Source organism: Podarcis muralis, chromosome 1 (assembly GCF_964188315.1).
Source record: "Podarcis muralis chromosome 1, rPodMur119.hap1.1, whole genome shotgun sequence".
Taxonomy (NCBI): domain Eukaryota; kingdom Metazoa; phylum Chordata; class Lepidosauria; order Squamata; family Lacertidae; genus Podarcis; species Podarcis muralis.
Window position 1 is genome coordinate 113,491,267 of NC_135655.1, and position 11,192 is coordinate 113,502,458.

General features: G+C 41.5%; 1 protein-coding gene across 1 annotated transcript in view; it reads left to right on the top strand.

Annotated features, from left to right (window-relative positions):
• Window positions 1-9,019, top strand: part of TTN (titin) — a 289,919-nt gene extending 280,900 nt beyond the window's left edge. The window contains exons 289-292 of the mRNA XM_077916555.1: window positions 288-6,241; window positions 6,336-6,489; window positions 7,296-7,580; window positions 7,713-9,019. Of these exons, the coding sequence (XP_077772681.1) occupies window positions 288-6,241; window positions 6,336-6,489; window positions 7,296-7,580; window positions 7,713-8,005 (6,686 nt within the window). The 3' untranslated portion in view covers window positions 8,006-9,019. The remainder of the gene's footprint in view (window positions 1-287; window positions 6,242-6,335; window positions 6,490-7,295; window positions 7,581-7,712) is intronic.
• The last annotated feature ends 2,173 nt before the right edge of the window (window positions 9,020-11,192 follow it).

Consider the following 11,192-nt stretch of genomic DNA (forward strand, 5'->3'; position numbering starts at 1 on the left):
CAGGCTCTATGAAGGTCTTTGCCTGCACTCCTCTTTCTTGAAATCCTTTCCAAAGGCAGAGTTGATGGTAGACAGAACTGTGGAGGGTCCAGCTGGAGTAGGGTCCAGGTTTCCTTTGCCTGCATCCCTTTGTCTCAGTTTATGACAAAGGGTTTGTTGCAAATATTAGCCACTATGCCTGAGACCTTCTGAATCAGTCTCTGTTTAAAGCAGTGTTTCGGTTTATTTTAAAGCAATGGTTTACACTCGTTTTGTTTCTTCCTTTCCCTCTGTGTTTTTTGCTGCAGTTCCTGCTAAGATCCACTTGCCTAAAAATCTTGAAGGCATGGGAGCCGTTCACGCTCTCCGCGGTGAAGTCATCAGCATCAAAATCCCATTCAGTGGCAAGCCTGATCCAGTGATCACATGGCAGAAAGGGCAAGATCTTATCGATACTAATGGACACTACCAAGTTATCGTGACACGGTCATTCACATCTCTTGTTTTCCCTAATGGTGTGGACAGGAAAGATGCAGGCTTCTACATTGTCTGCGCTAAAAACAGATTTGGCATTGATCAGAAAACAGTTGAATTAGATGTCGCTGATGTTCCTGATCCCCCAAGAGGACTGAAAGCAAGCGAGGTTTCAAGGGACTCGGTCAACCTGACATGGAATGCTCCAGCAAATGATGGCGGAAGCCGAGTCACACACTATACTGTTGAGAAACGCGCTACCACATCTGAGAGATGGATTCGTGTTGGCCAGGCTCGTGACACTCGATACACTGTGATCAACCTATTTGGCAAGACAAGCTATGTATTCCGTGTTATAGCAGAGAATAAATTTGGACAAAGCCAGCCTTCTGAACCTACAGATTCTGTAATAACAAAGGAAGATAAGACCAGAACAGTCAATTATGACGAAGAAGTTGATGAGGCCAGAGAAGTCACTACAGCAAAAGCAGCTCACTCTAATACGAAAGAACTCTATGACAGATATATGATTGCTGAAGAACTTGGGCGGGGACAATTTGGAATTGCCCACAGGTGTGTTGAGATAGTTTCAAAGAAGACTTACCTGGCCAAGTTTGTCAAAGTAAAAGGTGCTGATCAAGTGCTCGTAAAGAAAGAAATCTCCATCCTCAACATTGCCAGGCATAGAAATATCTTACAGCTTCATGAATCATTTGAAAGCCTGGAAGAACTTATCATGATCTCTGAGTTCATATCTGGAGTTGACATCTTTGAAAGACTTAATACTCCTGCATTTGAACTTAATGAAAGAGAAATTATAAGCTATGTACGTCAAGTATGTGAAGCACTTGAATTCCTGCACAGTCATAGCATTGGGCACTTTGATATCAGGCCAGAGAACATCATCTATTTCACAAGAAGAAGCTCTATAGTTAAAATCATTGAATTTGGTCAGGCAAGGCAGCTGAAACCTGGTGATAATTTCAGACTCCAGTTTACTTCTCCTGAATATTATGCGCCTGAAGTCCATCAGCATGATATGGTCAACACAGCCACAGATATGTGGTCACTTGGAACCCTAGTGTATGTACTTCTAAGCGGCCTGAATCCTTTCATTGCTGAAACAAACCAACAAACAATTGAAAACATCATAAGTGCTGAATACAATTTTGATGAAGAAGCCTTCAAAGATATCAGTATTGAGGCCTTGGACTTTGTTGACCGCCTGCTAGTAAAAGAAAGGAGAGCTCGCATGACTGCTACTGAAGCCCTTGAACATGCTTGGCTGAAGCAAAGGACAGAGAAAACAAGCACCAAAGTTATCAAAACACTGAGACACAGACGTTATTATCAAACACTGGTGAAGAAGGAATGGAACACAGTTGTGTCAGCGGCCCGTGTTGCATGGGGTGGTGCAGTCAGATCTCAGAAGGCCGTTACAGTTGCTAAAGTTAAAGTGGCATCAATTGACATTGGACCCATTACTGGGCAGATAATGCATGCTGTTGGAGAAGAAGGCGGGCATGCCAAGTATGTCTGCAAGATTGAAAACTATGATTCATCCACAGAAGTAACCTGGTACTTTGGAGTCAGACAATTGGAGAACAGTGAAAAACATGAGATCAGCTACCATGAAGGAGTGGCCACAATGTATGTCAAGGACATTGCTAGATCAGATGACGGTACCTACAGGTGCAAAGTTACAAATGACTATGGTGAAGACAGTTCCTACGCAGAACTATTTGTTAAAGGTGTGAGAGAAGTTTCTGACTTTTACAGACGCAGAACTGTCAGGAGAGTGAAGCGCCGAGTAGATACCTTGAGACTTTTGGAGAAGCCACCAGAATTTACGCTGCCTTTGTACAACCGTACTGCCTACGTTGGTGAAAATGTCAGGTTTGGAGTAACAATAACAGTTCACCCGGAACCTCGTGTAACGTGGTTCAGATCAGGTCAGAAGATCAAGCCAGGAGATGATGACAGGAAGTATACCTTTGAAACTGATAAGGGTCTTTATCAGCTTCTCATCCATAATGTCAATGAAGATGATGATGCTGAGTATACTGTGCTGGCTCGCAACAAATACGGCGAGGACAGCTGCAAAGCTAAGTTAACCGTTGTTCAGCATGCTCCTCCAGAGGCTACCACGATGAGACCCATGTTCAAAAGACTACTGGCAAATGCAGAATGCCAAGAAGGCCAGAGTATCTGCTTTGAGATAAGAGTATCTGGAATACCAAAACCAGCTCTAAAATGGGAAAAGGATGGACAGCTCTTATCAGCTAGTCCAAATATTGAAATTGTACATGAAGGATTAGATTACTATGCTTTGCATATCAGGGATACTTTACCAGAAGACAGTGGTTATTACAGAGTTACTGCTACAAACAGTGCTGGATCAACAAGTTGCCAGGCTTACTTGAAGGTAGAGCGCTCAAAATATATCAAGCGCCAATACAAGAGTGAAGAAGAGCGGCAAAAGCACGTACAGAAAAGCATTGACAAGACAGTGAGAATGGCAGAAATCCTTTCTAGAACAGAATCTGTCCCACTGACAGATGTAGCACAGGAAGCTCTCAGACAAGCTGCTATCCTGTATAAACCAGCTGTAAGCACCAAGACTGTCAAAGGTGAATTTGAACTTAAAAAGGAAGAAATTAAAGAAGAAAAGAGACTCAGGATGCCTTATGAGATCCCAGAGCCTCGCAGACGTGCAGCCGCTACTCTGGAAGAAGATCAGAACATCAAACTGTTTGTGCCTATGTCAGACATGAAGTGGTACAAGAAGCTGAGAGACCAATATGAAATGCCAGGGAAACTTGATAGAATTGTTCAGAAGCGACCAAAGCGCATTCGCCTTTCCAGATGGGAACAGTTCTATGTGATGCCACTGCCACGCATTACTGATCAGTATAAACCTAAGTGGCGCATACCCAAATTGTCACAAGATGATCTCGAGACTGTCAGGCCAGCACGCCGGCGTACACCATCTCCTGATTATGAATTTTATTACCGACCAAGAAGACGATCACTCAGTGACCTGTCAGATGAAGAACTGCTGCTACCAGTTGATGATTATTTAGCCATGAAGAGAACTGAAGAAGAAAGACTGCGACTTGAAGAAGAACTGGAGTTGGGCTTTTCTGCATCACCTCCAAGCAGAAGCCCTCCACGCTTTGAACTGTCTTCTCTCCATTACACGGCAGCAGATGCTCATATTGCCACAGAGGAATCTAGGCAAAGAGAGCTGAGGTATGGCACTTATCACATACCTTCTAAAGAAGATACCGCTTCATCTTATGCACAGCTCCGGCAACGCCATGACAGAGCAATTTATAGACCACCAAAACAAAAACAGAGAATTATGTCTGAGAAAGAGGATGAAGAGCTGCTGCGACCAGTAAAAACAACCCGCCGGCTTGCTGAATACAAGAGTGAGCTTGAGTATATGTCACAAGAAGAAAAGAGCCGACTGAGAAGAAGGAGAGAGAGAGAAATAACTGAGGTCAGATCAGAAGAGGAAGAGGAAGAAATAGAAATGGTGAGGCACGTTCACAGGGAATTTTCCCCTCCCTCAAGATTACTAGGAAGAAGGCGCTCTCTTTCTCCAACTTACATTGAATTAATGCGTCCTGTGTCTGAATTAATTCGACCCCGATCACACCCTGTGGAAGAAACGGAGAGAAGATCTCCTACCCCAGAGAGAACACGGCCACGCTCACCAAGCCCAGTGTCTAGTGAGAGATCTCTCTCGCGATTTGAAAGGACAGCAAGATTTGATATATTTTCCAGGTATGAATCCATGAAAGCTGCTTTGAAAACCCAGAAAACAATGGAACGGAAATATGAAGTTCTGACTCAAGAACCTTTCACGCTGGATCATGCCCCACGCATAACTCTGAGAATGCGCTCACATCGTGTACCGTGTAACACCAACACCAGATTCATTTTGAATGTCCAGTCCAAACCGACTGCTGAAGTGAAATGGTATCACAATGGCGTTGAAATTCAGGAAAGCCATAAGATTCATTTCACTAATACTAGTGGCGTATTAACCTTGGAGATTCTTGATTGCCATATTGATGATAGTGGTACATACCGTGCTGTGTGCACAAATTATAGAGGAGAATGTTCTGACTATGCAACATTAGATGTTACAGGAGGAGACTACACTACATATACCTCCCAGCGAAGAGATGAGGAAGTACCAAGATCTATTGTACCAGACTTGACAAGGACTGCAGCATATGCAATCTCCTCATTTAAGAAAGTCTCTGAAACAGAAGCAAGTTCTTCAGTAAGAGCAAGCAAATCAGAACTGACAGAAACCAGAGAATCGCTATCATCGTACGAGCACCATGCTTCTTCTGAAATGAGAGTCAGTGCTTCAGAGGAAAAATCATTGGAAGAAAGAGCTGTTCATCGGAAGTTTAAGACCACTCTGCCTGCAACAATATTAACAAAGCCACGGTCAATCACTGTCTCTGAAGGGGAGACTGCAAGATTTTCTTGTGACATTGATGGTGAACCAACACCAACTGTAACATGGATCCGTGCAAGTCAAGCTATTGTTTCTTCTGGACGCTTCCAAGTAACACGTACGCAGTATAAATCTACCTTTGAAATTTCATCTGTCCAGACCTCAGATGAAGGAAGTTACACTGTTGTGGTAGAAAATTCTGAAGGAAGACAGGAAGCCCACTTTAGTTTGACTGTACAAAGGAAAAGGGTCCCAGAAAAAGCAATTACATCACCTCCAAGGGTCAAATCTCCTGAGCCTCATGTGAAGTCCCCAGACAGAGTAAAATCTCCCAAGCGAGTAAAATCCCCTGAACCATCTCCTGCACACTCTAAAGCCAAGTCAACACCTGCAGGTAAAACAACACCATCAGAGAAAGCAGAGTTGCCTGTTGCTGTTCCCCCTAAGATAAAACAACAGCTGAAAGTGGAAGCTTCTGGGGACAAAGCAAAATTCTTCTGTTCAGTTGAAAGCAGTGTTTTGAGTGTCCAAGAAGTAGCCTGGTACAAAGATGGCAAAAAACTAAAAGAGGATGATCATTTCAAATTTCATTATGCAGCTGATGGAACATATGAACTTAAAATCCATAACCTCAAGGAATCTGATCAAGGTGAATATACCTGTGAGATTATTGGGGAAGGTGGTGCCTCCAAAACCAACTTTCAGTTTGTTGGCCAAGCTTTTAAAAGTATTCATTCTCAGGTGTCAAGCTTAAGCAAAACTCAAAAATCAGTTCAGAAAGAGTCTGAAATACATGAAGTATCTGCCCAGAAAAAATCTGCAATGACTTCTCAAGAAAAGGCAGTGGTTGAAGAAGAATATGTTAAAAAGTCTCTTGTGTCTGATGAAGCTAAAACATCTTACACAGAAGTTAAATCTACTACCACTAAAATGACTGTGTCTGAAGGTCAAAAATCTACCCTTAAGGCCAGTATTGCTGGTGCTTCTAATGTAAAATGGTTACTGAATGGAATAGAGCTAACTAACTCTGAAGATTATAGATATGGTGTATCAGGAAGTGATCACACTCTAACTATCCAAAAAGTGACCCAGAAAGATGAAGGAATACTTACCTGTGAAGGAAAGACTGAACAGGGTATCATCAAATGTCACTTTGAAATGAGTCTTTCAAAAGATCAATCAAATGCCCCAGCCTTTATCATACAACCAAAATCTCAAAACATCAATGAAGGACAAGATGTGTTGCTTACCTGTGAAGTTTCTGGAGATCCTTCCCCTGAAATCCACTGGTTTAAAGATAACCAACCAGTAAGTAATTACTTATGTCAGCCTTGAAATTAAATGATCCATTCTTAACCCTGAGTATAATTTGATCTTAACAAAGTATCTCTTTCATTATCAGATTGCTCTCTCATCCAACATCCGAGTAAATCGCTCCAAGAATGTTTATTCTCTTGCAATCCAAAATGCTGCAGTGAGTGATAGTGGAAAATACACAGTCAAAGCGAAAAACTTCCATGGGCAGTGTTCTGCAACAGCATCTCTGACTGTCCTTCGTAAGTTTTTTTAAAGTCTTGTCTTAATATGAGTAGGGCTTCTACAATATGGCAAAAGCAGTTGATTGTTTTGATTCTTTAAAAAGCTGTTAGTTTCATTACTGAACCTAAAATGCAATATACATTATAATTACAAAATACTGAATTTAAAATATATGTACTTATATGTTTCTCGCCCGCTCAGTGTTACCAGAAGGCTTTGAACATCTTGCTATTAACCCGTTGGTTCCAGTGATCACTATTTAATAAACTATCAGAATAATTAATGCCCAAAGGGTTAGTTCTCTGTATTTTTTTCTTATGTTTCATTAAACTTCTCAGATACAAACTTGCTGCATTTTAAAATCATGTGGATACCAGGAGCCAACGGGTTTCTCTATGTTTTGCTGTTGATGTATGTATGTGCTTGTGTTTAAGGAAAACAGCAGTGTTTTTTAATGGTGGTATAGTAGTTTTAATGGCAGAATACCTTTCGAGTTACATAAAGTAAGAAGGGAAAACAAAACACCATCCAAAGGGGCTGTATCTTTTTTTAAAAAAAGTAGTAGTAGTTTCAACGGGATTACATGTTGCTTCTCAACAGCATGCATATTAAAATGAAATTATTATTATTATTATTATTATTATTATTATTATTATTATTATTATTCCATGATTAGGAACATTACTACAATGAAATTCTGTTTTCCTTAAACAGCAAGCCAGTCTCTTTCTCCATCCATAAAGTAAATATATTTAAGTCACATGGCTTACCAGTCAACGTGATGTCATTGGTTTTTCCGTTCTATGTTTGCTATTGTCCACAGCTCTAATTGAAGAACCTCCAAAAGAGGTAGTGTTGAGAACAAGTGGTGATGCAAGCATGCAGGAAAGTTTCTCTTCGCAGTCATTTCAAATGTCCGCTTCTAAACAAGAAGCTTCGTTCAGCAGTAGCAGCATGAGTGAGATGAAATTTGCAAGCATGTCTGCCAAAAGCATGTCCTCCATGCAAGAATCCTTTGTAGAGACGAGTTCCAGCAGTATAATGGGGAAATCTAGTCTGACCCAACTGGAGAGTTCTTCTAGTAGAATGATTAAATCTGGTATGAGAGGTGAGCAATACTATTATACGTAGAGTTAGAAAAACACCACAATATCCTAGATATGTAGAATTAGTCATTATAGTAGAACTTCAGTTTCCGCTAAGAACTAACTTGATTTTTCCCCTCTCCCATTTTGCAAAGGAATACCACCCAAAATTGAAGCTCTTCCAAACGATATCTCCATTGAGGAAGGAAAGGTTCTCACCATATCCTGTGCCTTCACTGGTGAGCCTACTCCTGACATAACATGGTCCTGCAAAGGGAAAAGCATTTCTAGTCAAGGTGGTAGATTCCACGTTGAAACCAGTGAAGACTTAACCACTCTTATCATCATGGATGTTCAAAAGGACGACGGAGGACTTTATACACTGAATTTAGGAAATGATTTTGGCACTGACTCTGCCACTGTGAATATTAACATTCGATCAATTTAAAAGCTTGATCTTTTTTATTTTTTGGCACTTGACTTTTGGCAAGTGATTCATATGGACTGAAATAATTGATCTGTAAATATATATAAAAAAAATATTTTTGTACCTACCTGAACCAGACAAAGTCCAAGGATAGACGCTATGACTTATAGTCATTATTATTTGACTTTAAAACAATTTTTCATTTGACATGTACATACTGTATATAGCCGCAGATAACGGTTATGGAGCTTTGTACCATTTATTTTATGACATTTTAAAATGTAACTTTTGGAACAAACCGTTGGTAGGAGAAAGTTTCTTAGGGAACGAATACCCTGCTCAACATTTAACTAATTTTTGTGCCTCAACAAAATGTTGATGTCTAAGAATGCCTCAACAGGTAGAGAGGCTCCCTGTTGAAGACTTATTTTACCGACACCTAAGAGATGATGCTGTGCACGGTTTCATTATACGTGCACGAATTTATTTTGAATCAGAGACATAAGGCATTGGTGAGGTTTGCAAATACCCTCCTGTAAGCCACACTTTAATATCTTATGTTACATCTGATCGACGTCAAAACTATATTTTGTTCATGACTGACTCGCAATACCTTGAACAAAGTGCAAGCGGCCAGCATTTTGTTCAGCACCTATCGTATTGTTTCTGACACACCGACTACCCAAATAGCTTTCCAGTAAAGTAACATCACCTGGCCATCCCGTTAAAAAAAAAGCCATTTGGGTACTCGAGTGCAGAAACAGTACCAACTCTTGGAGGTTCCTAGGATGCAGTGATTGTGTGGTAGCAATTAGGATTTTGGCTAGATACTGTCAACTGCAGGCAACTAAGATTTGAACCACAGTTTAAGAAAAGCTAAAACTGTTGTTATAACATCACATCTTGCCCTGAACTTAGAAAAAAAAATGAATTAGTTTTATTTTATGTAGTAGTAAGTTGTTCGGTTAGCTGTTTTGTTGAACCTCCTCGAGATAGTATTGTTCATTTGAAATAAAGCATGCTACCTGCACCTCATCAAGTGTATGTTTCTGGTCTTTGTATGAGCTTTCTTTATTTTTGGATGCCTGCATTTACCACATTCAGCCACTGTCCATTTTAAGTCAGATTTCTCCCTGCTTATATTCGCTCTTTGCTACATCCAACAAAAACTACATCTCCTGAGATGTGCAGTATCCATTATTGGAATACATTTGGGACAATTCCTAATTTATAATAACAGGCCACATAGGTAGCACATTAGCAATAGAAGAAAAAGAAAAAGCTCGGCTTCACTAGAGGGTTAAGGCCTCAAAGTCAATAGGCTGAGGTAAAAATGGTCATAAAAGTGGAAGGCATTGCCCAGGGAGGGAAGTGTGGTTTACAAGCGAAATATTATAACCTAAAATGACTTCATTAATTTGTACCTTTTTTAAAAAAACAACTCATGAGGAGGCCCAGAAACCAAGTGCCTAGGCTTGTCAGCGCTTCTTGCCTTCTTCAGTCCCAGCCATGCACCAATGGAGGTGTTATGGTGTACTGAAGAGAGAATTAAATGCAGTAGTGTATAAATGCTACGCGAAGTATAGATAATGATCCTCACAGGTGTGGATGTTCAGTTGTATTGTAGTGTTAATTCCTGAAGCACAGTGAAATGGCAGGGCTGGGAAGGGAGAGGTAGCAAGAGAGTGGGATCCCCTTTTGTCAGCTTCTACCCTACAAGCTTCAGGCTTCTATTTTCCTCAAATTCACTCCTCAGCTGTTGACTCAGCTGCTTAAACTCCCCTGGCAATAACTGTGAGTCATTATGCAATGATGCCACCACTTAAAGCTATGCAAATGAAAAAGATCCACAACAGCAAAATGCAGGAACACAAATGAACAAACCACTCCCACTCCCACTTGGACCTTTCCAAGGAAGAGAACGGCTGTTTTTACTCACTTGAATTACCAGATTATCTACAAAGAAGTCCCCTGTACCAAGTCTCATCCTTTATCTGCCAGTTTACTTTTTCACTACATTTCCAAGTACGATGGATCCATAAATCTGCCACCTACATAAAGATGGATGGGCGATGCTTTCAAAGGGTCCTTGGCAGGGAGTGCCGCCAGAAGCCAGAGATTTGGGTGGCCATTTGGCTTTCAGATGCCCCAGCAAATTTGAAAATTTAGGAACACAGGAAGCTGTGATAGCTGAGCAGGATTTGTCCATGTGGCCTGGTAGCACCTACACTAACTGGCAGCAGCTCTGCCAGATATCAGGCAGAGCTTTTTCACTTTGTCTATCTTCCCCCATTCCTTTTAGCCTGCCATACCCTTTCAGCTAGGGACGCGGGTGGCGCTGTGGTCTAAACCACTGAGCCAAGGGCTTGCTGATCGGAAGGTTGGCGGTTCGAATCCCTGCGACGGGGTGAGCTCCTGTTGTTCGGTCCCAGCTCCTGCCAGCCTAGCAGTTCGAAAGCACCTCAAAGTGCAAGTAGACAAATAGGTACCGCTCCAGCGGGAAGGTAAACGGCATTTCCGTGCACTGCTCTGGTTCACCAGAAGCGATTAGTCATGCTGGCCACATGACCCGGAAGCTGTATGCCAGCTCCCTCGGCCAATAAAGCGAGATGAGTGCCGCAACCCCAGAGTCGGCCACGACTGGACCTAATGGTCAGAGGTCCCTTTACCTTTACTCTTTCAGCCTGAACTTTGGAAATACGGTACTTTGGATCTCAGCTGGTGTTGACTGTCTACTGGGGTTTTGAGATGGATGTGGAGTAAATGGGTGGTGTGCCACTAGGATTTAATAACTCACTGGGGCAGAGGTAATGTGTCTAGTAGGTCCAAGACTCCTTCCCCATGAGTGAGAGTCTATGGGCTCTCACTCATGAGAGTCTATGGGCTCTCACATATGAGACAGATAGGGCACCATTTCATATTTTGATTCAGCTGCAAAATTGTCCTGATTCCAAATTTGAATATGATGTCATTATTAGCACAGGCATTAGCTGGGTGAAGCTGAGGCCCTCTAATTCCCCACCTCCCCCAAAACATGCTAGTTTATTTTGGTATCTTTCCTTTCCTACTTATGCCTTGTTCCAAAATGCCACATCATGTAATAGGAGCTGGCATGTGACTTTCAGGTTATGGCTATTTTATTCTGTTTGTTGAATTTATACACCACCCTATATCTGGAGGTCTCAGGGTGGTTCGCAGAACAAAATCA